General features: G+C 42.3%; 2 protein-coding genes across 6 annotated transcripts in view; one reads left to right on the top strand and one right to left on the bottom strand.

Moving 5' to 3' along the window:
* IQCK (IQ motif containing K) overlaps window positions 1-26,295 on the top strand; it is a 173,137-nt gene that overhangs the window by 44,067 nt on the left and 102,775 nt on the right. Inside the window, exon 9 of one of the 3 annotated variants that reach the window (XR_012777535.1) lies at window positions 17,461-17,539. Coding sequence is in view for 2 of the 3 variants with exons in the window: in XM_075514618.1 (XP_075370733.1) it covers window positions 171-232 (62 nt within the window). In the remaining variant the exon portion in view is untranslated. Of the gene's footprint in view, window positions 1-170; window positions 1,620-10,239; window positions 11,132-17,460; window positions 17,540-26,295 lie in introns of those variants that run through there. The other 2 variants (XM_075514619.1, XM_075514618.1) reach the window with 2 other exon arrangements.
* On the bottom strand, window positions 1,613-18,785 carry GPRC5B (G protein-coupled receptor class C group 5 member B). 3 transcript variants are annotated; one of them, XM_075514617.1, is made up of 4 exons: window positions 18,548-18,785; window positions 11,430-12,439; window positions 6,657-6,769; window positions 1,613-5,254 (listed from the first exon to the last, which is right to left on the bottom strand). In XM_075514617.1, the coding sequence occupies exons 2-4, from the start codon at window positions 12,433-12,435 to the stop codon at window positions 5,210-5,212; spliced, it is 1,164 nt and encodes a 387-aa protein (XP_075370732.1). In that variant the 5' UTR covers window positions 12,436-12,439; window positions 18,548-18,785; the 3' UTR covers window positions 1,613-5,209. The 3 variants fall into 3 exon arrangements, with proteins under 3 accessions (XP_075370732.1, XP_075370730.1, XP_075370731.1); XM_075514615.1 differs by having other exon boundaries at window positions 11,430-12,443; window positions 18,548-18,784; XM_075514616.1 differs by lacking the exon at window positions 18,548-18,785 and adding an exon at window positions 16,293-16,436 and having other exon boundaries at window positions 11,430-12,443.

Below are 26,295 nucleotides of genomic sequence, written 5' to 3'. Positions count from 1 at the left end.
CCATGCATAGAAGAAATAGGTCTTTTGGGTTGGGGGTTTTTATTTATTTATTTATTTATTTATTGAAGAACAACCGAATATTTGCTGTGGAAGTATGGATGTTTACTTTTTTGTTTCTATGGATGCTTTGGAAAGTTAAGTATTTAATGTTTTATTTTATATGGTTGCAGTGGGAAGCAAATTGGAAGACTCAGAAGAACATACACAAAATTGTTCAACATCTCGATTTTAGTTTTCTCACCACTATCACAAAACACAGAGCTCATGGACTAAACTTTGTGGTACTGATTTAAAAACACTCTTAGCATTACAGTTTTACTTTTACATGTGAGGTGTTGTAAATCAAAGGGAGATTATGTAAGGACCCATCACGCCAAGACAAAATTCAGTCCTAGTGCAAGTAAGCACAATTCTGTTAAAACAGATGGAATTGTGCACATTTAGCCAAAAAGTTTGAGTCTGTGTTTATCTTGTGTTCCTGAATGCTCACTTGCAAGCTTTTCTGACAGGGACAAAACTCTGGATGAAATAAATGGAGTTACACCCACATGTAGGCAAGTGTTAAAACTAAGGCAAAAATCTTCTTCATTTCGTATAAACTGGAGTAGCTTCACTGACTTCTGCAGAGCTGTGACAATTTACACAAATCCAGGCTCTGTTCATAATGGTCTAATTTTCAGAAATGCTGTGCTGCTGCAATTCCAACTGAAGGCAATGAGAGCTAGGGTTGCTCTGCATTTCTGCAGGGGAAAAAAGTCAAAGGCCCTTTTGTTATCACTTAGCACATGTGCTGAGAAAGTATAAAATTAAGATCACAGTGATAGCATTTTCAACAATCTTGTGTGTATGTGTACCTACTTACATAAGGTGCAAGCAGAATAAAAATCAGATTGGGCCCCCTGCTAAGGAGCCCTCATTATTTTGTTAACTCAGTCTTGTCAAGCATAGTCCTATTTAGGCCTTTATAATTTCACAATTAAAGAGGATATTTGCAGTTCTACTACTAATTCCATACAAGTTAAACAGAGGTCTAGTTGTTTTGAATGAAAGCATGATAAAACACAGATACCCTCTAGCTCTTGCTGTGTTTCAATGTGGATTTCTTCCATCACTTACGCAGACTTTGTCTTCACTCTTACACCAGTACCCACCCCTCATTTGGTTGCTGGTTGGTGATGCTGGTTGTTGCACCAGATCAGGAAAATCAAACCATTTGAAGAAAAAAACTCTCAACCTGCATTCTTCAACCCCAGCTGTATGATCCTGTCCCCTCCTTTTCACAAGCACTAGCAATTGAGCCAGTACAGGAAACTGCTGAGCCAACTGGAAAAAAAAAATACCACTTGTAGTGTTAAGAGTTTGGCTGCTCAGCTCTTTGACTGGCTCACCATGGGTTTGATAGGTGCCAGAGCTGAGGGTAAATGTGGGAATGTGGCCAAGGGTGGAGGAATGTGGCCCTAGCCTCTAGGAGCTGGTTTAATTTAGTTTAACTTAGCTTATATTGCAGAACTGCACCCACGGTATCACCACAGAACAGTGCTGCCTGTAGCATCATTAGTTTACCATAATGGAAAAATTTTAGGTGGATTTTAACACCAAGTTAACACAAACATTGTAAGTAAATAGTAAAGCCTTTATTCTCGTTAAGAACAGCATTTTGAAAATAAAACATTTGCCCATGCTTTACAACCTTTGTAGTTTTGTATACTTATGTACAGTCATCATGGTACACATTGATTGTCTTGAAAATCCTTTAAAGATGTACTTAATAAGATACCAGTATGCAACAATCAGCGGAAAAAAGGGTACGTTATAAAACACACATTAATACATTTAATAAATATATATTATCTATCAAAAATGAGCTTTAGCTCTCATCAATTAATAAAAAGCACCTGCTTTGTAATCCTGTAAGTTGGTAGAATAGTTCAATTGTTTTATTATAAAAGCTACAATGCTCCCTTTTGCATGGCCTTTGGTTAGACCCAAGGCATCAAGCTCAAAGCAAGCCAACCAAGATGCCTGTGTTTAGACTAAAACCAGAAACATCTAGTTCTACAGTATTTCATGTACCTTGTTTATAGAAACAACTGTATGTATTGAGACTGTTCTTCTGAAGATGCTACGTATTTTCTGGCAAGTGTCAAACACCCACCCTCAACTCATCTGAAAGCAGGGCAGGATCTGTAAAGTATGGCTTTGAACTTTTGTCCAGCCATTGATCAAAAGCCAGTTATTATAAATCTTGTTTTGGTAATAGTTTTTTCAGATGCTTTACGATTTCATTTTTCTGCATGGAAAAACCATGAGCACATAACCATCAAGGGACAACATAGTAGCTTTTATAGTATAAAAGCTAATTATAATTAACTGAACTGCGAAAGGCTTGTGCTTACTTACTTACTATGTTGTTCACAGATGCTCTACATTCTAGATAACTTTCATAAAAGGCAAAAGTAAACATTTGTTTACTGTAACAAAAATATAAGTTAACATAAAGGTGCCTTTCTTCAATTACAGTTTCATTTGGGGCATTTTACATCACCGACTAGTGACTTACAAAAAAAAGTTGCTTATTACTAATTGTATAAAGTTGGAAAATAAAGACCCTCCTAATCTATTGCCACACTTCACCACCACAAATTAAACCCAATCCTGCTAATTTTTAGTTTTGTGAATAGTCCACATGACTAACGCAATGAAACTAGTCATGTGAGTAGCAGTTTGTAGGATCTGGCCATATCTTTGCATAAGGCCTCAAATTCCAAACCAACTTCATCAGGAGCAGGATTGGGAACTCTATTTATCAATTCAGTCACATCTAGAAAAAGAAAAACACGTTTCTTAAGATAACTATCTCATGTACAGATTTTGTCCAAGGTCTGTAAAATGTGTATTATAATTCATAAATCTTGGTTGTAGCATGATAAACTTTTAGAAAGAAAGCTGTCCTACCATTTATGCCATGGTCATCTTACATGTTTTTTACAATAGAGTTTTATGAGGTGTTTTTTTTTTTTAATTGGTTTTTAAAAGCAAAATTCTGCAGGCAAGTGATGGTAATAGTTTTTTTATTGTTCCAAATGATGCAACTTCTGGTTAACTATCATTATCTTAAATACTATCTTATTTGATCAAAGCTTGGCTTAAAACAAGCAAAATGTATTTCTAAGTCACTGGATAGCATGCAATATCCACCCCTACCCTACTTGGTTACTAAGGCCACCTAGTTACTTGCAAAATAAAATAAGCAATCCCTAAAACAAGCACATGCTTCCTTTGCCTTGAGGAGGGAAGGGCAGGGGGGAGCTAACATACTCCTTTACTCATGCATGACAGAAAAACATTGCTTCTGGAAGAGAAGGGCTTTGAAATAAAACCCCATAAGATGATCATGGCAAGAATGGCAATATATATTTTTTCCATATATATATATACATTTATATCTGTGTGCAACACTTAGGGACTGGTCTTGCAGCCTCTGTACCTGTACGTAGACCTACTGGTGTCGATGGGACTACTCATGGGAATACAAGTCTGCAGGACTAGGTTCCTAATTCAGTAGAAATGGAGGTACATGAAGAATCAGGAAGACTCTTGAAAAATAAAAAGCTTGTCTTTCTTTTGCAGTATACAGCAAGTAACTTCTTTCTGTGAAGCTACTAAGCTACTCAGTTATTTGTACATTATATTTTTTTAGTTTGAAAATATATATTTTTATTACAGCATATGCAAAGTTTAATTGTTATGTTTCCTATGCCCTCAAGTAAAAACAATTAGCTTTTAGTATCGAGGAAAGCTAAGATTAACATTGGCCAAACAGTGAGGATACAATGATGTTTTCAATGTCCGATATGTATTAAATGTTAAATAAAGGAATGATCGCTTAAACATAATGAGAAACCATGGCACAAACAATGGGCAATGGGAACCTTTTAAAGAACCTGGAGAAAACAAAGATAAAAAGCGTTGAGAAAGTCTGCCTTCTATCAACTCAAAAAAGTGGAGGGAAGGGGGAAGAGTAGGGAAGAAACCACCTTAAAAAAACAAAAACAACAACAAACCACCTCCAGCACGGAGATTCTACCAGCTAGGCACTAAAATGCACAACCACATTTAAATGCACAAACAACTGCAGTCAAGGGGACTACTCATATGAACAGGGATTAGAAAGGGAGGTCTTGACCCTATCTGCTGCTGAGGTTCTCCTGAAAGGTGGTCAGTACTTCTCAGCTGCCACCGCTTTCCGGCTTGACAAGATCAGCCCAACAGAACACGCCGGCTCGGGCAGTACAGCGGGTTGCCTTTAATCCACCATCACAACGAACTCCCTCTGGCAAACTCGAGTCACGTTCTCTCCCCAGCTAAGTCTTTGCAAAAGTATATCCCTCCAAAGTTTCACTTAATGGCTTCGTCTGTAGGAGACGTGAGAGCGCGCAGCTCTTCGCTCGCACCCGGGATTGAGGCTGGAATAACGGGGAATCGACCCTGCACGGCTGAGGAGAGCTGCCTCTGTGCTGGACCTACGCTTTTTCTCTCTGCCTCAAGAAGCTCCATAACTCGCATGAAACATGCACAGACCTTTCATCACTCCAGAACTGCATTTCCTACACCAGCTTTTTAAAGAGAAGAGTATCAGCCTACAGCGTAATGGTAATTCAGTTGCCACTGAGTGACAATGCTTGACTACACATGATGCTACGTGACTGTACAGTACAGCTAGATAATGAAGCAAACAAGGTACTTTTCAGGACGTTTGAAATGAAGGGAAAAGGAGCAAAAGGGAAAGAAATCCTGCATGTTTTCACACTGTAGTGGCAATCTCTTGTGGCAACATGAATTAAGTTTAGGTGAGAGGAGGGTATTTTGCAAGCAACTGGCAACCAACAAAAACAGGCTTGCCTCGCACACTAGTTACAGACAAGAGAATATCTTACATTTCAGGATACAATATCCCCCTCTTCCAATTTAAGGTGTGCCTACTTCTATTTTAAATTAGATTCAGCTTCAGTTTTACAATTTTGTTTTTGCAATTATCTTATCAGTTCAATGGTGTTCACATTTAGACAAAACCCTCTGTAGGATTTGGAAAGCTCCTGGATGTTTTGTTGCTTTGTTCTGGTACTGTTATGGATTCCTCCCTCAAAGACACACTGCCAGGGAACAACATCGGCAACAAGGATTCTTATTCTCTACAGCCTACAGCCTTTCACCAGAGGTGTCGTCCAGTGTAACTTGGCGGAGCAGTTGGTATCTGGAAATAAGGATAATAAACCCATAACTGAGAGATCTAGTCTGTTCAAAAACCAGTGTTATCATGCTACATGTACGTGACAGCTTTCCAGACAGTAGTTCCAGAGCAAAGTGACACAAACTCATCTTCCACCCATACAGTACATTTACCTCTCTGTAAAAACCATGACTATACATACACATTAATCGCTCATTTTACTATCTGATGTTCTCCTTTAAGCTTTGTATCCACCTTAAAACACAGCAAAACAAACAAAAAAAACCCCAAAACAAACTCTCTAGGTTCTCATCCTTAAACCGGCTTCTCCCTGAGCTGCGTATTCTGGTATCAGAAAACACAGGCATAGATGAATCCAAGCATCAGAAGGATGCTATTCATTACTGACAGCCAAGTACAAGCCTTTTCATTTTATTCAAGTTGATGTGTTTCCCACTGTCTTACCCACACAGGAGAAGCCTTGCATCTAATCTCTCTTGTTCACTAAAATCAACCAAAACTTTACTTATTTAAAAACAAAGAGAGACCTGCAATCAGTTCACGTTATTTGGTTTTAATGTGGAGGTTGAGTTATGGAATCAGCTCATGATTCAAAATAAAGAAAACCCAACTCACATGAGTACAAACTGGCTCATGGGTAGATTTTTAAGAAGCATGTAGGTATGCATGAAAAATATGGGGATGAAAATTCTTCTTTTTCAACAGTATGCCTGCTATACGAAATGTCTTCGAGTGCAACTACACATCATGTGAAAAACATATAGAAAGTCTGTTTGGCATCAGATCACTAAGCCATTCTTACAGCAACCAGGCAGCAGGAAAACAGGTCTATCAAAGAATGACATGCCAAACTATTGTCTAAGAAAGAAAAATCAATGCTATTAACATTAAAATAGTTTATCTTCCTCTTTTATGAATCCCTTTCCCAGGGACGTATACATCTGTAACTTACTTACAAAGAATTACATACATTTTACAAGAAGATGGAAGATATGTGAGAGACCACCACTACCTGCAACAGTGACTCTTATTTAAAGTAATGTACTGGCCTGTAAACATTTGTGTGGCTCACATCATCTTGAAAAAAAAACAGGTTAGAAATTGTGTCACTTAATAGTAATGTTAAATACCTTAACACAAATTTAATTTGAAAGGGACCAAAGAACTCGTTTCACTCAAGCTACACTGCAAAATGTGAACGGCCAAGTAAAGAAATGCAAAATACTTTGTAATTACATCTTTTCTAGAGGGAAGGGAAGCATTACATGCATACTTGCTGCCCAAATTTTCATTTACAGCTTTCCCCCTGCTGTGAATAAGCTAAAAGCAGGTTTTTTAATTAGTAGTGGTTGTATATACCAGTGCATATCAAAGATTTCTTAAATCATCACATTTTGATACTTACAGTCCCACCATTTAGCACAACTGCCATCTCAGTTGGCTGATAAACATTGCTTCTAAAAGGAGCACTAGGTCGGCTTCCCAAACTGCCGTTTCGAAATCCTGCCGTTCTTAGCGCTGTGTTTAGAAAAGAGAGATCGTTCTTAGGAACACGATTAATGCTGTGTGTCTCCTTTGAAATTGTAACAGTACCTTGCTTCCAGTTTAGTTATTGGGAACTTTGCCATCGATTTTAACTTTCATGCTGCCATACCAGTTTTCACATTGCTTTTGAACAGCAGTTTTTCTTATATAGTTGGGGATGGATCTCAGAAGAATCAGTTTTAGGTAAAATTAACTGTTTGCTGTGGAATGGGAAAAAAAATTATTGGAACTGAATTTCTGAAGTTTGCTTAGTCTCATTTCAATAGGAGCTAAATGTCTTCAATCGCCAAACCTTTGATGTACCTTGTGCAATGTATTTTGCAAAGTGCTTACTGTATTGGTCTGGATACTGTGGGGTTAAGTAAAACGATACTACATTTTGCTTTCTATCAAATTCAGAGGACAGGGATCCAAAACACTGCTCGAGCCAGTAAGCATGCTCACAACCCCCCGGAGCATTACTTCAGCATGACTAGCGTATTTTCCAGATGTTTCAGATTATATTTACTCTGAGAAACTAGAAATATGAAGTAAATATTGCTTTTGAATAGCTTAAACATGGCAAATGACTGTAACAAAAGAGAAGATACTGATTGTCCTTCTGAATGTTTATACCAGAAATACATCAGTCTCTCCGTTAATTTTAGCACAAGTTTGGGTTCAAGATGTATATTCTGAAGGAGAGATACGCATAGTTAGAGATACGCTTCTTTGTCTCTAAACCAGTCCGGGGATTGGCACATAAAACTCTCTTTTTACTTTGGGGGTAAATAACGGCTTCACTGAATTCAGATGTGGCCAGGGAACAGAGCTCATTTATCCACGCGGCTTGCGTGGTTACAACGGGCAGTACTCATCTGTGAGCTGGTATATAGCAACACGCCTAGTTCAGACACCTGGGGCAAGAATTTCTCTTACACTTAATTCAAATTACAATTCTACACTCTCTGGCTGAAATCGTGAATGAGCGGAAGTTTACAAGAATTTCAGCATAGACTTTAATGAAGCCAGGATTTAATATAGTTGCACTGTGTGGAACAAGCTTTAAATGGATCCTGCTGCCATATGCTGTCCTCTATCCACTGCTACTCCTCTCTTGGGAAGTTGTGCACAGAGATGAAGAACAGTATTGATATAGCACAGAAATTTAGAAAACTGGCCCTGCAAATGCTCAGTTGTTGACTTCGGATACACACAGACCCTCACTTGCTCTATATTTTAAAATTAGATATTTTTGCAGAACACTGGGAGAACAAAAGATGAAAATGCCTAAACTAGAATTATGTATTTTTTATGTTATATTTAACCATCTCAGGGTCAGTAGTATTCTTTCTTTGTAGCTTGGCTTCTTATTGTGTGTTAAACACAAATGATTGCACTGGTATTTGCTAGGACACAAAGAAAAAAAAAATCTCTTTATAATGCCTACTATCATTAAAATATTTACATATTTACACAAAATTTCCATGGTCATTTCAAAGTTATCTTAAAGAGCCAGTAAAATCAGTTTCATATTGCTGAACTTTCCTTCCCCATTATTGCAATAAGTCTAAAATTCTTTTAACATGAGAATCAGAGACAAAGCTTGTGGACAAAATACTCATTTTGGAATTTTTTCTCATACCAGTTTTACAATTTTTCCTTGTACTTTTTCCATTACTATTAAATGCATCTACTTGCATAGAGTATGTATAGGTGAAAAACAAAATAGTGCCAAGAAGATTTGAACAAATGTTGTGTCAAAGTCTCCCTTTAACACATATTTTAAATTTTATTAACTTTGTTTTTAGGCATTGGCTCTGATGGTGGCTTGTAGTACTAAAAGTTATTAAATGAAATTCAGTGAGTACCAGAGCTGCTTAGGCTTGGGTTTCTTGACAGCTGTAGCATTCTACATTTCACATCCCGATTTTTCATGTATAAGCAAATTCTCTTTGCCTTACAGAAGTTGCTCTACTAGCGTGCAGTGCTCTTCCAGAGAGCACTGAGAACTCATTCAAGTTGCCTTTTTCCAGGGTTTCTAAATACTTTACTAACATTTTTACAAGACACAGGTATGAAAATAACTCTTTTAAGTAGATATTTCAACTTATGTATCATATGAGTATTAAAATCCCAGATTAGTATGTTGTTTAAATGATGTTTAAATAACTGACTTTAAAATAGTTTTGCTTTATTAATGCTTAATGATATTCCTGGAATAGAACAGCTCTTGTTGTTATGTGTAACTTGGAGCTACATTTAGCTAAGGAAGAGAGAAACTAGGAGACCATATGCTTGTTTGAACCTATAGTTTAAAGGCTGTTCAGATTCTTAAAATGCTGCTTAAATTCTTTAAAAAAAAGGAAGAAAAGGGCAAAATTACTAAATTACTTTATACAAGTATTAATGGAAATAACAAGAATTAATGGAAAATATGTTTATCCAAGTATGTTTTCTATTTAAAGCTAACTACTTACTAAAACAACTATTACAATCAGGGAACTAAGAGGTGTTTTCTGGTTATCATGTCTTCCAAAATTTTACAACTAGTAGATCTTATAAACATCATTCTTAAGTATAATTGAAGAAAGTACCCTTCCTTTAATTTCTAAACTCTTAATGATGAATTCTTGAATTGAGGTTAATTAAATGAATAAAAGAAGAGAACATTCTCTACATACCTGCAGAGAGCCAATTGCTAATAGATTCCAGGTGCTTAGCCACTGACAACCATCAGTACAGTGATCTGACTTAAATTAACACTTCAGCAGCCATAATATGTGACTTGAATATTATTACCTGTATTTACTTTAAGTCTCTACCATACTCATTAAGTTTTGTCTCCAAACCCTGTTGTCATAAGTCTGTACTTAAAGAACCGCTGCAAAGGAATAATGAATCTGTTTTGATTTATTAAAAATGTATGTATCCTTCTCCCACTTGCCATAGGAATAGAAATGACATGCATTTATTACGATAAATATTAATAAGGGCATCAGATAAGGAAACCTATTTTGTATTGTACTGCGTACGATTCAGATAGATTAAAACAGAACATAAATTGCACTATAATAGACACTATAATGATTTTATAGCTATCGTATGTCTATCCATTTCACTAGAAAACTTAATCACTGAATGATTAGATCAAAAAGGCGCTTCCAGTTCTTTTTTAAAATGTATGCATGAATGGGAATAATACAGAGTGAAAGATCCAATTTTGTTCTTAGGTCTGCCTTAGTCAGGAATAGCTCCACTGAAGCCACTGCAGTTACCTTACTATGAAATTAATTTAATGAGGGAGGGAGGACAGTAAAAAAAAGACTGCTTTTACAGTCCATCATGAAGCTGCTCTGGAACATTAGTAATAAACAACCATTCTTTTATTGATGCAATTTTTGGTTTGTTTTACCACTGCCCTTGGTATATAGTCACAGAACTTAACTCCTTTCTGTTCAAAGCTTCCATACTAGAAGGAGACTTTTAAAGTTCCTGCTAAAACACTTCGAGGAGAAACGCCTTCCTGACCCAACATTGTGCCAAACAAGAGTGCTGTTTTCCTCCACCATGTCTGGTCTGTATCCAGAGGAAACATCAAAGCCAGATGAAATCAAAGATACCTAAAGACGAATAGGAAGGTGAAGTGCCTGGACAACATGCCCCAAGCCTTCTTTTGGGGGCTGCCAAAGCAATGTGGCAACTATTGGGTGGGATACCAAAGTCCTCTTCTCAATTAGAGTGAATAAAAAGCAGTGTGACCAGTAACGAAATCCTTTATCCAACTGTGGGACAGCACCAGACCGCAGCCTGCACTACAGAACATGATCGGGCTCGTGCTTCCCACCGCCGGTCAGGAAAGCATCCCTGTGTATTTTCTGATGTGGGTTAAACGTTCAGCAATGGTTTGGATCTCTTAAGCTAACAGTTGTTGCTGGCCCTTTCAGTAATTGCTCAAAAACATTTTCATTGCGGATTTTAATGATGTGTCATCACACATTGTTCTATCTCACCAAACAGCTATGACAAGGAAAGCAACCATTACCTGGAAACCTCTATCTATGCACACTCTGTTCAGACGTTAAAGCTGTCACAACAAAGACTGTCTTTGAACTTGTCTATACGCCACTTTGCATTTTCCCCCCCAGTGTCACAAAGTGGCACTAAATCCCATTTTACTGGAAATATAATTAATAATAATTATTTTGCTGCTCAAGAGGCTGAGCATTTTGTAACATAGAGCACTTCTTGCTTTTTTCTTGGGTTTTTGGAAAATATTTCATGTTAAATGTTGTTAACTGATAATGACAAAAAATGTCATTTAAACTATTTTAAAATAGAGGCTATTTTTTCCCATAGTGAATTGTTTTGGCTTTCAGCGTTGGCTTTGCATTTGAAATTGTTCTGTTTTTCAGTGAAAAAACAACATGCAGAAGAATCATTTTAACCAAAGACGTATTTTCTGTATTGCATTTTTTTCATTTATTCCCCCCACTAGGTGATACCTTAATGAAAACTGTAAAAGGGAACAACATGTAGTGTGAAAAATATGGCATTTGTAATGACCCTTGTTTTGAACACCTGAAAAATGTCTAGTACAGATTATTTTCTTGGCTACTACAGAAAAATATAGTCCTCTATAGTAAATTCTTACCTGCATTATGCTCATCCATTGAAAAGGCTTTATTTTCCATGTAGCTCCGAGGAAGCTGTATATCTTCCTCAAAAGCAGTTTCACGCATCCTTGGCTGTGAAGTATCAAAATAATTGGGAGTGTTTTCCTGCTGTGATGGAAGGATGGTACAGTGGACCTCTGGGATGGCATGAAAAATAACAAAAACCCAGCCACTGGACACCAGTGCAATAGCAAGAGTGGGATCACTCCATTTGTCTCTTCTCTTTAGCTCAGCATTACCAAAGAGGTACATAGTCATCCAGGCTACCCAAATCAGAATGGAAAAGAAAAGTGTTATAATGAGGCATACTCCGTTTTTCTTCCATTTCTTAAACTTTCCACAGAGAGTGAAAAGAGAAAATCCCATGGTAAATACCATCAGGAACATAACATAAATCAAAGCCATAGCAAAATCCATGGGTTCATAGCTGCAGGCCAACTTGTTATCTCTGACAATTGTCAGTATTAACCACTCGGTTCCAATAATGACCTGAACGAGCATCAGGCAGATTGCCACACCAGCTAGATGCCAGCCAGATGGACTCTTCCCATGTCGAACTAGTCTACGAAGTCTCCAGGCTTGAGCTAGCAAGCACGAGAAGCACAAAGCAAAGGTAACTCCCCACAGAAATCTTCGGGTAGAGCACACTGTTTCATCTTCTTGTATGATGAAAGCAAACGTCAGCCCAAACAGTCCGAGAGTCCCAAAAAGAAAGAGGAAGTGCATTCCCAGGGGGCTCTTCTTCTCCTTGTCCTTGATGAAGGGCAGCCTCACCAGCAAAATCAGCATCAGCAATAACGTCGTCAGCACACCTGCCCCCGCAACTGCCTCCACAACTATTCCCCAAATGGCATCCAGGTCGCACAGGTAAACGTACTGAGGGAGAAGATCCAGTCCGCACCCTCTAGACGTACTTGAGTTTTCAGAAGAGCCATAGCTGATCACGAAGAGGAGGAAGAAACCAATGGCTGGGTAGGTTTTCATTTTTCTGTCTGAGACAACAAAATATTTGTGTGCTTAGCTACAGTTCACTTTGGAGGATTCCACAGCAATTGGAAGCACAGCTTGTTTCAATAGCCCATGCTTACTGTTTTTTTGCCCTGGATTTGCAGGTGGGATAGCCTACCCATGTCCCCTTTGCTGCCCTCCCAGAAAGCTGCTTTTGCCTGGTGTACTCGGAATGCAAACTGACTCATTTCTGTGTTTGCACAGATTGAAAACAACATTTCCAAACACTGCCCCTGCAAATATCCTAAAACACAACCAGAAGAAATTATGTATCCTGTTGCAAAAGAATACATTATCTACAGTACTTTATTGTTCAAATTCAGGTGCTTAAACTATGTGTAAATTGCACTGGGCCTGATGCAAGGGTAAGTTGTATCAGAATTAGACTGTTTCACAGCCTTGCTCCCTTTACTGGAATAAAGGCAGAGTCAAAACCACTTTTTTTTTTTTTTTTTTTTAAGGATAGAGCAGTCCCAGGAAAATAAACATCGTGCTTTTTTTTAAAAGGAAAATCTTGTTTTCATGCTCGGTCAATAGGCAGTTATAATATTCACTCCTTTCATCCTCTTCCAAAGCCCAGGTATTAGATCGCATTTGTAAACGGGAATGGTTGGCTAGAGAAATCCCATATTCTGTAACAATGGTGCACACATGCCATGTCATCAATCAACTGATCAAAATGAATGACTCATTGTGCTGCTTAGCAAGTCGAAAGCCATTCAGAGGAAACAAACAACAAAAAACAGCATCGCTTTCCCCGATCCGAGTGAACCATGATAAACTCTCTAGGAACACAACACATCCCACTCGACCATCGGGACCAAAAGCCTGGACGAATTCCAACTTAGTTTTAGGAAGAACACGGGTTAGGTGCTTTAAAAAGGGATATGTTATGGCATTTGCTTTTATTAAGCAAAGCAGGGCAAAGGAGATTGTTAAAAATGTAACCTTTAAATGAACAATCTGCCCCAGCGATAGCTGTCCTGTAAGGGCAGTCTGAAGTAAAGACTCCACGCACCAGATAGGAAACCCGACGCTGTTAACCTTCACTTGCACAGCTAGCGCTGCAGGCCCCGGCAGGATTATGTTCATTGATGTGAGCAACATGCCTAGGTGAAAACGTTCAGCGTAAGGCTTCCATTTGTATGGCACGGCCATATGGAAGAAAAGCACCGTATAAACAGGCAATGATGTTAGTCACATAGCTCACGTGAGGAGCAGGGAAACTATCGGTAGCTCTTTTGTAAGTTAGGCAAACAGCCCTAAATGACTACCCACCTGAAGATATTTCATAGATCAGAAATGCATTTAATGAAAACATCAAAAACTTTAATGAGAGTTGAAAATGGTTTAACGTAATGGTGCAATGTTGTTGTATTGAACATGATCAGTCATACCCAAAACAAAAACTATTTACATAGGCTGTCTGAAACAGAGTCTCTTACAGCTGAGAACGATGGGTTTTCTTCCTGTGCATTACAGTCCTGTACTGATCAGAGTTAAATCTTGAGGATCTCAGTCTTCAAACTACTGGTCATTCCCCTTTCACTGAGTAATGACCGATGCCCATTTTTGGCCTCTGCCAGGAGACAGATGATGGAAATGATGCTGTTTCCTATTACAGGCACCAAGACAGCAAATGTGCCAATATAAATGTGTAGTGACTTTATGGGCTTCATTCATACAACAGACAAAAAAGCTTATTACAAAACTTCATCTCAGAAGTGGAAGCTGTGACAAATAATGTGATCGGGGATTGGACAAACAGGAAAAGGGTAAGGGATGATCTTTGCCTGCCCATAGAAATTACAGTATCCTTGCACTGTTGAAAGGGCTACAATGTTCTAACGATGCAATGACCTGCAGCTAATGACTAATGATTTTTTTTCTACCTAGCTGTAATTTACTTTATGGTGAATTGGTAGAATATTTACTTGTTTATATCTGATTTGTATAACAGGTTTCTCAATGACTCTGTCACAACACTCATGTTAAAAACACCGACTTTACAGACAGAAAACTAATCGTCAGTGAAATATATTCATTTTTGTATTGAATATGGTTGCACTCAATGAATCTCCTTTCCCTGTGAGTACATAATTAACTAGAAGGAAACATTCTGAAGGTAATTTTGCAATTCCTTCGACGCACAGGCAGTTCCTACTTCAAATAGTGCATTTACTCTTTAGAATATCCAAAGTGTCCTAAAAAGTGTGAAATGGTCAGTGCCTGCTGACAAAGGGAGGAAATCCCCTAGGATCTACTAAGGCAATACTGCAAACCACTGGTAGAATTTCAAGAAGCAGGAGGTCATGTGGAAAATTATTCAAAATTCATTCTAAATGTCTCCCAAACTGGAAACAATAAACAGCCCTTAAGTGAGGATCATGTTAATTTTCCACTGCCCTATCACTTACATATTATGATATGTGTGTACGAAATTGTTTTCAATACGAGCTTTGTTTATTAGCTACTCTCCAAAGACCTGGGGGGTAATGAATTAAGTGCAAGTATCTCCAGTTCTGAGATGTTTTCCAGTTTTCTGGTTACTTTATTCATGTCATGTAACCCTCATGTGATTGAGCTATTCTAGGACAGTCTGTTTCCATGGAGATTGTGCTGCATGGGTAAGCAGTCATATTGTCAGCCCATCATTTGTTTCCTCTTCCTATTTGGAAGTGTTCGGGAGGGGGGAAGGGAGGGTTAATGAATTTTGAGTATGAAGTAGTAGTTTCTCTTGGAAGGGGAAATTAAGCTGTGACAACACATACTGAGAATTCAAACAAAATATATATTCAGAAATGCTGAGATGTTCAACTCAAGAGGAGTTTTCCCAAGTTACTTCCTTTTGCAAAATTACTTTTGGGAGAGCTGATGGAAATAAACAGTGGTTCTCTTAGAAATCTCCTCGATAGCTATAGTATTGACCAAGAAATCTCTAGGACTGCTGGCAGGTATTCTTGGCGTGAAATCACATTCCTACCAAATGTCAGTAAGCCTTACTGAACAGTAGATCGTGTCCACACCAAAGCCTGCAAGCAGGGCTTGAAATCTCCAAACGAGGAATCTTTTCCTCACCACTGCTATCACTATAGCCATGTTTGCAACCTGTTTACTATGTATTTCTGCCTGACTAGGTAAAAACTGGGAACGTTAATAATCAACCCCCATGATGATACCACCCAACACCCCCTTTCTAGCACTGGTACTCAGCACTGAACTCAGACAGCTGTATAGACAAGGGAAAACATTGCATTACAACATACGAGTTTGGCAAGGGCCAAACCACAGCTTTCATTGAAACTATAGATTCAATAAATTTAAGGGAAAACTAGAAAGTCTTTTTGTCAGAAAAGCTGTTTTGGAAAAGAGAAGTATATCAATATCGGGTTTTTATTAAAATAGTGTTTTCCTCAAGCCTGTGCTGTGGGCAGAACGGCAGTCCTGCATCTCTCGAGATTCTGTAGTAAAATCTTCTGTCTGCACATTACCCCCAGTAGTTAACTAAATCAGTAACTGTAGAGGAATAGTATTTTTACCTCTTTACGTCTAGATTAGCTCTTAGCAAAGTTATGCAACCTCACGATAGTAACAATAACACTCTATTTGACTGGCACTTCACTTCTACTATTACCAGAGAGCTACAGCAATAGTAATACAGAAACGTCACAGAAGCATTCCAGCACAGATATAGTAAGCAGCACCAATATATCCCCTGCATAGTTGAATGAAACTGTTCATACAGAAGGAAATCGACTTGAGATTTTTTTTGTTTTTGTTCCCAGATCCCCCTCCAAAATTATATTTCATTACAAGTAGTTAAGCCAACATACCTGAACCCAGAGCAACCACGAGGACTTGAATCAATAACCCTCACACATTTCAGGCAAAAGCAGCAAACAATTAGCAGGACAGCTTGCAAATCCAGTCCTCAATTTTTGGTCCAAAATCTGCTCTCAATGACAACAGTAATAACTCCACTGTTTTCAACATAGTGAAGTCCCCTACATTATCTGGTGTAGAATCACTACAGAAATGGCAGACACAAAGCTGCCCCAGCGGGTACGAAGTACAATTAGAAGCAACTAAGCAGAAATAGAAAATCTCACAGTTGTCATCAAAAAGTTGTCACGGTTAAAAATCAATGAGGCTTTCAATAGCTAAAGTCTTCTGACCAAAGACCGCAAATCTCTCTTATCTGGTCAAAAAGATACTGCTGTCTGCTGCTAGAGAATATATATAAAGAATAAATCTGTAACCATGCAAAGATTTAAGGTTGGGCTATTCATGGCTAGATGTATTATCTCTTCCTCTTTTTAGAGTCCTAACATTAACCAACTGATACAGGAAGATGCGTCCAATCACAGAGAAGAAAAACAATCTAGTAAATAAAAGCAATAGTAGCACAAGTAGTAACCTGCTCTGCCACACATAGGCAGAAGACTGGTTCACTGTACAATTTCCGAAAGAAAACCGCCCCCACCACGAAGTGTTGTGGAGAGATGCTAGTGAGTGAGGAATTAATCACAACACGGGATCCCTGCCAGCTCCTTTTGATCAGATCTGAAGGATGAGCTCAGGACTGATAACAGAGCAGCAACAGCCCAGCCGAGATCAGACCACTCGAGATGTATTTGCAGAATAATAATTAATAGTGCAATTGGGCTTTGTATGCAAAAATACAGCAATGATTTAGACATCCCCCGCATTAGAATAATACACATCATGCTATGTACAGCCTCACAGTTACAGAAAGCAAGACCCCACTCCAAAAAGGACAGGTAGAAAAAGTACTGTTTTCATTTAGAAATACTTTGCAATGCTGAATAGAATACGAAATTATCTTTCTAATGTTCTAGGTGCTCACAATTCCCTTTGGTCAGATCTGTGTATCGCCTGTGCCTAGATACTTCTGACTATAATGCCTGATGTTCATTATACTACCGATAGCAATCACTGTTTTTCTTTTCTTTGCTAATTCTGTTTCTATTCATGTCACAGCTTCATGACAGATGGGTTTCCTTCACCTGATTGCTTCTGATGCAGCGAGAGAACACCTCAACACCGATATTCACTGCTGGTAAGCAGCAAGCATATCACCGACAAATAGGTACTCAGTGCTATAGGGACGATAACCAACCGAGGTGTTTAGGTTCAGCACGCAGGGAATCTTGTTAGCCTAGGGATAAACGTTAGGTCAGGTGTAAACAAAGGGCTCACGTAAGTGCTAAATCCTATCGCCGTTTGGCTTTGGGGAGAGGCAATACAGAGACAGGGCTTTCTATGAACTAGAGAGGAAACTGCTAAGGCTGCGCAGCCCTTGTGCGGGGCTGCACTGCACCCAGCGCTGCGCACCCACAACCCGGCCGGGCTCCCACCGCCCGCCGGCCCCGGGGCCAGGCAGCAGCAGCGAGGGGCCAACAAAAGGCTCTTCCCCCTCGGCCCAGATCCCGTTACCGCTGCCCTTGAGCTCCCGCCGGGAAGTGAGCTGGAGAGCAGCCCAAAGGTGCCTGGCTTTGCTGCAACTACCCCCGTCCGCGTACGAGCGCGGGTGCGAGGCCAAGCAGCCCCCTCCCCGCAGGCCGGTAGGCAGCTGCCTCCCCTCCGGTCTCCCCTTAATCCGCCTGCAGCCGCCGCCTCCTCCTCCTCCCGTACGATGTCTATCCCGCTCCAGCTTCCTCTCTCTTTTGTCCCTTCGCTCATTGCTCTCTTCGGTTTCTTTTTCCAGCCTCTCCCGCCCCCGCCTGCCCCCGCTCTCCTTCCCCATCCTGTCTCGGAACTCCTCTACCCTCCTCGCCAGTCTTCTCCCCGCTCCCCGCCGCGGTGCGCAGCCCCCCTGCTCCAGCCCCCCCCCTCCCCGCCCTATATCCCGTCTAATCCCCCTCCCGGACTCCCACATCCAGCCTCTTGTCTGCTCCCGGCCGCCGAGCTAAGTCTGCGGGCAGCGCACGGAGCAGAGCCGGGCGAGCGGCTCCGTTGTGCCCCCCCCGCCCGCAGCGCTGCCCCGGCTGCGCCGCCGCTCCGGGGCAGCCCCGCGGAGCCGGGACCGGGGGCCGGTCCCCCCCCGCTCGCTCGCTCACTCACTCACCCGCTGGCTGCTGCGGCCGAGGGCGGCGGGGCAGCTCTGTCCGCCAGCCCGCCGCAAGTCACATCCCGGCACCGGCGGCGCGGCGGCTCCGCGGCGGGGAGCGAGCGCAGCGCCCAGCCCCCCCGCGGCGGCGGCGGCTCATGGAGCGCCCGGCCCCGGTGCGCGGCGAGCGGAGCGGAGCGGAGCGGTGCGAGCGCTGCCCTACCCTGCCCTGCCCGCCGCGCTCTGCGCCCGCCGCCCCGCTGCGCTACGGCCCCGCGGCCAGCCCCCTCCCACCGCCCCGCCCCGGCACGGCTCGGCTCGGCTCGGCTCGGCGGGGCCGGGCTCTGCACGGCGCGGCTCGGCTCGGCTCGGCTCGGCGCGGCGCGGCCGGACGTACCCCGGGGCAGCGCACCCCCCGGCGCCGGGGCGTCCTGGCAGCGCGGGGCTGCTCTGCACCCCCGGGGGAAGGAGCAGCGGGCATCCACACGGCGAGGGAGTGCACACCCAGACACGCACAGAGCTGCATGTGCAGCGTGGCACGTATACGCCTCTATAAGCGCAGACTTGCACAGTTGGACACACGTATGGTCGCAGCTCTACGTGCTCCTACAAGGCGACGTGAACGCAGGACACACAGGAAGGCGTGAGCAGGCGCGCAGGCATGCAGGCATGCCGGTGTGCTCCTGTGCTGCACGAGTGAGTGCGAGAGAAACGCGGGCAGGGTGGATTAGGAAAACAGGTCCCAGGCACGATAGCTGCGTATGCACACCTACGGCCAGTTGTGGGATTTCAGAGGTGGGAAGTTTTGCAGCCCTGTGACAGCGGGGATTTTGCAATGGGCTGGATACGCTCACCAAATCTGCCCCGAACGCACGCGTCCAACCTGCTGCTACCTCAGCAGCTAAGCATTTGGAAGAGAAAAATGTTAAGTGCCTCTTTATTGTGCAAGTGACATCTCACAGTCTGCTTATGCAGCAAAATTCAGGAGCAGGCCCTGTGAGCGCATGAGGCCCTGCAAAGGCGATGCTGGGAACCGTTCGGTATCTGCCTCTCACCTCCCAACGTGCAGCTAATCTCCCGCTTTCCAGCTTCTCCACAGTTCAATTCTGAGACAGTTGTAACCCTTATGCACAGGACGGGGCTTCTACAAACTTCAGGAGGAGTTATTTGTAGCAGGCAAAGACAGCCAGCTTCAGCCTACGATGTTCATGAACAGCAGAAACTTGCTTGCCTTTCCAACTGGTTGGAGTGCGTTTGTGTGACGCCTCTGTGGCTGGCAGCCACGCTGTATCGTGCATCCGTGGTCTTATGCTTTCACTTAAACTGCTAATGAGAAACCGAGCAGCTACAGTTGACATGGCGTTATCGGCGGGGAGCAACTCCCGCCCGTCCTTCCTGAACGCGGGCAGCATGCCGCCCTTCTTGCCAGGGCTCCGTATCCAGAGCCTTCCAAAGGGAAACGTCTGCTCTGAAATGTGCATTCCCCAGCACAGGAGAACTGTAACCTTTAAGCAGACTCATCCTAACCTGCGTGGGCTTATTTCGATGTCACTTCTTATACCTTGGGGGGTTACCTGAACTTCTCAGCGTGGCTGACATGGAGTAAATCGGCTGGTGCAGTTTGGGCTGTAAGTGCCTGTGTTTAGGCAGGGCAGCAGGGGGAGAACAGCAGAAGCAGAGGAACAATTTCACATTTCTGCTCTTTTTTCTCGTAGTTTCTCTGCCTTGCTGATTCTAGATTTTAGACATTGGCTTTATTTGAGTTACACGTAAGCAATAATACCCTGCCCTTGCATCGGTCGATATCTATGTGCTATTCAAAGTAAACCAGGATAATTTTACAGAAACTGACGTGGTGAGAGGTGAAGCAGCTGTAAACTGCCCAAGGTCACTCTGCAGCCTGGCCGGAGTGTAAAAAATACCGATTCACCAGGTCAGTCTGTACCCCCGCTCCGGCTTGGGAGCCCGAGCCAAACACCCAAACACAACAGTAACAAGTAAAGACCTTTTTGTGTATAAATAAACACATAGAGTTCTCTGTACCACGCTGGATACAGAGAGGTAGACCAGAGGGACGGGTGAATCACAAGAATTCACGTGCTGAAGGTCTTGGCCTGCTCACAACAGAGCAAGGTACTGAGCCCTTCAGCAAATGCAAATCTTGGTCATTGTTCCCTTCTTTCTCTGCGTCCCTAACCCAGCCCGTGGTAGGAGTAAAGGAAATGCCCCCCCCCATTTGCCTTTCACTGATAGAACAGGGAAGATAATGTCCCTCTCAACCGTTACTAGTGGATCATTAGCAAATAAGGCTGATTTCTGTCCTGCTGAAGCAGTTTTTAGTGTTAGCTACCATGATAATGTGTAGGTCGGAACACAGAATCATCAAGGAAATTATAGAAGGACTTCGTAGAGTAGCTGGACTAAATTACAGTTCCCATTGCATTACTTTTCTTAGCAGTTAACTTTGAAAATATGCTCTGAAGATATGCTTTTATTAAGGGGAAAAGTATTTCCATCAGTCAACCACTAACTTGCCAGCAACTTCAGCATTTCCTCCCCTCGAGAGAGCTGGTAGAAGGATGGAGTAGGTGCTATGACCCAGGTGGACCGTGTGAATTCCCGGATTTTACGTGGCACTCCCAGCTCCTATACAACACTTCTGGGACCCTGCAGCGGCTGCAGCCAGTGACCGCCTGCATGTGAGCACTGCTCGGAGGAGACTGGTGAAGGGGCGAGGTATGCAAGGCCAAAGTAAAGGTGACATTTAGAGAACTCTGCTTATGCCATGCAATACTTCCCAGAGCCAGTGACTTAAAAAGATGTAAGCTCAGTGCTTTTGTTCATCTCTGAAAGATCAAAGGATACATGTGTTATCAATTTGTCTTTATTTTACACTGGGCATATAGTATGCTCAACTTAAAAACCCCACCACTTTTCAGTAGTTTTCCTCTATTTTCTACAACACACATTTGATTATTTAACTGATTTTTAGGGTTTTTTTCTCATTATTTGGCTTCCTGCTTGTGGCAATAGGTAAACAGAGTGCCTGCGTGATGCTGCATGTCCACAATTTCTTCTCTTCTGCAGCAGCACTCCTAGCAGGGCTTGACAGCAGAGAGCGAGCGTGTTACAGCAGCGCTGAGTGGATAGCTCTCACCCATCAACGAATGCCAAATCCATATTGCCACAGGCCGTCATCCTCATTTCAGAATTTCTTCAGTGTCCCAACCTGAGATAAAGGCAATTTCCATCCTCTATTCTCCTCCTTCCCTTCAGGACGCCAGGAAGGTGTCACGCTTACTGCAGGAGCAGGCAGCAGAACTGTCAAACAGTGTTTCACCAACAGCTTTCCTATTGTACGGCAGGTCCTGCAGAACCTTTTCACTTGGTAGACTGATTTTGCAGCTCCTGCCAGCATGGAACTGTGCTTGTGCTAGCGCAATTTAAATAGAATATTTCATTAAGAGATCAGCGGTAGGCACATGGAAATGACAGCGATCATTAAGTCTGCATTACTATTGTTTGCATTAGGGAGCACGCAGAGGCCCCGGGCAGAGGCAGGACTGCTCAGTGCGAGATGAAGCCAGCCCTCCTGCGTGCAGTGCAGTCTGTAAACCAGTTTGCTTTCCAGTGGTCTCCGAAAGAATACCCTGAGACAAACCTTAATCGTAGAGCGACCAGGCTGTGGTATCGCTTTCTGGATGTTCGGATGCCCCAATAATGAACGTGACAGAAGAGAATAAAGAGCTACCAGATGGATTTGCCCCGACCAATGGTGTGTGGTTGATTTACACCGTTTCTGACCCACAAGCAGAGGTACTTTTCATTACACAAATCCCTGCAGCGTGATTAGTTTGCCTAATACTTGCCCTGCTTTTTCTCAGGGCAGGATACAAATCCTGGTGCTCCCATTGGTTGGCAGCATCAAGGAGACGGCGAGATTTGTGTGACCACTGCAAGATGATTTCGCTGTAACTGCAGAGGGTTTCACACGTTGCTCCTTGCACTGCCGAAGGCAGAGTCCGCTCGCCACAGTACTCTGTTCAATGGGGCTGAGTGGCCAAATGCGGTTAGTGAGGAGAAGGGGAGAAGGGGAAATGGAAGAAGGAAAGAGTATTGAAATCGATATGAAGCAAAGGATGGATGGGAGGAAGGAGATGGATACCTGGAGGAGAGAGAAACAATTACTGAAACGTTAAGGAGAAATGTAATCCAGAAGAACTTATATCCATGGCACAAAAGGTGCTCTCAGGATGGATAGTGTGGGTAAACGGCCATAGTCTTGGATGTCACATCCATGTTCAGATCCAAATTATACCTGGTTTTCGACTTGGGTTAGACAAACCAAGGTAAGAACACACCTTTTATAGCATTGCACCTACTAATAACTCTTTGGCTGTTTGGTAATAAATCCAACCTGTCCTGCGGTTCACCCCATCGCTTGTCTTGACATAGGCCGTATGGAGAGGCAGGGAGTCTTCTCCACTTACCCATCACAGCTCTCAACAGCAGGACAAGAGAGTAGCAATGCAGGCAAGGTTTACAATGCAGTCAATGTAGTATTAGTTTGTTTTCTCAACACATTTCTTTATCACACTAGTAATGCATAATGCTTACTTTAAACTGTAGAGAAACACGGACAAGTTTTAAGATCTAATGCAGCTGGTAGAATTCGATTAAAACACAATTTGGATCAAGATGGTTTGTGACACCAGGGACATGTGATTAAAATTCTTATGACTGGGAATTTGCACACCTTCAAATCCTCATTTCACAAGGAAAACCGCCAGAGATAGATATTTAAATCAGCATATCTCTGGTTTATTGAATTATTGTTATACACTCTCTGAGGCTCCAGCTAGCTAGACACCTCTCAAACTGGCCAAACCACTTCAATTTAAAAAGTTTATACTTGGCCTTTGCTCAGGTGAAGTCCCAATTGGGTTAAAATAAATTTGATCAGGCAAATGATTTGTGGCTTTCTGTTTCTGGCATGAGAACATTTCCTTAAAACTGCATGTGTTGGGGAGCTAGTGACCCTGGCCAAACCTGGTAACTTCTGCTTGAAAACCTAGAGCTTCTTTCTAGTGAGCAGTTGTGGGTGATGGTGGGTGTGTTGGGGTTTCTTAGAGTGACAGCTCTGCAGTAGGGAGACCCTCCCTCTACCCACTAAGGGTTTTCATTTTTCCCTTAAATCACGCATCCTGGTTCTGACTGAGCCACTCAAGCAGTTCTTGTATTCCTTTAGATTTTAAACAAGATGCAGCCATTCCGGTAAGCAACATCTGTGTGTCTACATGAACAAAGGAACTGTTTTCTTAGCTTTTGCTAGAAAGGTCATCTTGGTCATCACAAGCAGTCGTGCTGTAAGCACATGCCTGTGTTCACAGGAGGCGATTGTGCTCCGGGCTGTGCACGCAGCCCTGTCTAGGGCTGCTGCAAGGGAAATGTTGCAATCACCTAAAATGCACGTATAGATTTTCTGCATCCTGGTCGCTCCTCGAAACGTTAAAGGTATCAGCTGGTGTAACTGTGCCATGCTTGAATGTACTTACGTTTCAAATGGGCTCGATTTATAAGTGCTTTTATTTATATCTGCTACTTTCACACCTACACTGAGATGTAAAGGTTGTTTTCTGAATGCTGCTAAGAATCATGCTGGTACCTTTGGAGCAGAGTATCATTAATGCCCTCATCTGTAATATCTCCTCGGGGAGGTAGGAAACCACACTCAGGAACTTCGCTGGCCTTCCTCTTTATTGGCATGTTTGGTGAAAAATATTGCCCCCTGTTGTGGACTGTCTCTGTGTCTAAAAACAAATAAATAACATTTACATCCTGGCAGAGGATTGAACAAACCCCCTCTTTGTGAGCTGCTCAGGCTTTTCTGTTGCTGAGACTGTCACCTGCTGGCCACGGAGCAGCTCACCGGGATCTCGGGAACAAAGTCAGGCTGATGAATTAAATATTCAGCTTTGCCTTTAGAAATTACACCACTGAGGTGTTCCTGTTTTGTCTAACTGTAAACAGGGCAGTAATTCTGTAAATGGAGATGGATCAGGAATCCAGAAAGCTTCCTCATTTGTGTATATATATATATATATATCCAGATTTCATGGAGTTTTAATGCAAAGGAAACCAGGACTTCATCACAGCGGAGATGTGGGGTACAATGCTAGTTCCAGTAAACTTAATGAGAGCAAAATAAGCCGTAACCAACACTCAAGGGAAAGGCAAAAAAAAAAAACAGGACCAGCTATTCTGTCTCTGGTGGATTTTCGTCACATTAGACCATGGATACAAGACGACCTTAAGAAAAGGCCGCATCTTAGTATTGACCGGCAGAGCTCAACAGGAATCAAAGGACCTTTACTGAAGATCTGCGCTACAGCTTTTACAGGAAAGGAGAAGAATTGCTCTAAAAAGCTCTTTTAGCCCTGTCCTTGTCCTGCCCTCACATCTGTTGTCACTGCTAGCTCATTTTCTCCAGTCTTTGGGCCAGAACCTCAACCGGCGTGAACAAGAGCAAGTCTGAATCCATAGCTAGAATATGGGACCGCGGGGTGGTTTATTCTCCCCGTTTTGAGGAATGCCCCCCCGTTCCTCCCAGACCTGAGAGCAGGTTAATGTACTGCCTGAAACGCACTGTGCAGCTGGGATTCTTTCTGTTTAAGACACAGAAATGAGTTGCTGAGCTGGGCAACAGGTGCCGAACCGCAAAACTGCATCTTTACTCGTTATTCCAATGGAGCATCGCTCTCTATAGCTCTTTCTAAAATCTGTATTTTTTTCTTATATATAATTGAGCTGTATTACTGGCATTCTGCAGGACTGCTGACAGGAAAGGAAAGCTAGTGCCATAGAGGCTGTTTCATGACAAGTATCCTCAGTTCACTTGGTGTTACACAAGAGTATTGCTGCCTGAAAGCACGTCTAAAGTAACCCCCAAGCTCACTGCCCTATGTTGTACTGAAACTTTAAAGAGGAGATTTTTTTTTAAAATGGATGTTTTTCATATGCCTTAGTTCACATCTGTAAAAAGTAGATTTCATGTACTTTAGAAATACTTTTTGACCGTGTCTGGAGTCAATCCCTAGCACTGAATTTATGCAAAGTGGCATGTTTTTATTTCTTATTAGATTTTTTTGTGAAATGGGTACATTATTTCCCTTTATTTCCCTTCACTTCGTTCCTGTGCTTGGACACGTACAAGCTTTAATTGTTGTCAGAGAACACTGGGTGCCTGGATGTCTCTCTTATGAAAGCAAGTGGCTGGTTAAAAAGAAAACCAGAGAGATGAGAGTCTGCGTGAAATTCCACTAAATTCAGTGAAAAGGGTCGTTTCAAAGAATTTAGGATCAGATTTCAAATGCATTTCATGAGAGGCTTTGGACTGGTGGATTAATACAGGATGCTGAGTCTCAGTCCCCGCACTGTACAGGAAGGATAATGCTATTTACCTCCCCTATAGGTTACCTCACTACTCACTTCTTGTGCACTGTTGTAACAGAGCAAAACACTTCAAGGCCATTCGGCGTGAAGAGGACTTGGAAACCTCTGGCTCACAGCCAGGTAGACCCTGGGGCCAGCTCTCACAATCTGCAACGGGGAGAAACCACAGCCTTTGCAACTTCATTGGGAATACGAGTCTTTGCCTGAAATGCTCTCTTTTCAAATTTGTGAATGCAAGATTAGAACAAATCCCCCTGGCTTCCTTCTCCGCTGTCCGCCCACACTTCTCAGGAAGTCATTTCCTTGGAGCTGGT

This window comes from Mycteria americana, chromosome 12, assembly GCF_035582795.1.
Source record: "Mycteria americana isolate JAX WOST 10 ecotype Jacksonville Zoo and Gardens chromosome 12, USCA_MyAme_1.0, whole genome shotgun sequence".
NCBI lineage: Eukaryota > Metazoa > Chordata > Aves > Ciconiiformes > Ciconiidae > Mycteria > Mycteria americana.
The sequence above is the reverse complement of the archived record's forward strand: the minus strand, read 5'-3'. Positions and strand labels throughout refer to the sequence as shown.

What these genes read in the sequence shown, in the direction of transcription:
- GPRC5B (XM_075514617.1), bottom strand. Translation starts at nt 12,435, where the DNA reads ATGAAAACCTACCCAGCCATTGGTTTCTTCCTCCTCTTCGTGATCAGC. An exon ending in AATGGATGAGCATAATGCAG is followed by an intron (nt 6,770 to 11,429) that starts GTAAGAATTTAC and finishes TTCTAAACACAG; the next exon opens with CGCTAAGAACGGCAGGATTT. An exon ending in TTGTGCTAAATGGTGGGACT is followed by an intron (nt 5,255 to 6,656) that starts GTAAGTATCAAA and finishes CCTTATTTCCAG; the next exon opens with ATACCAACTGCTCCGCCAAG.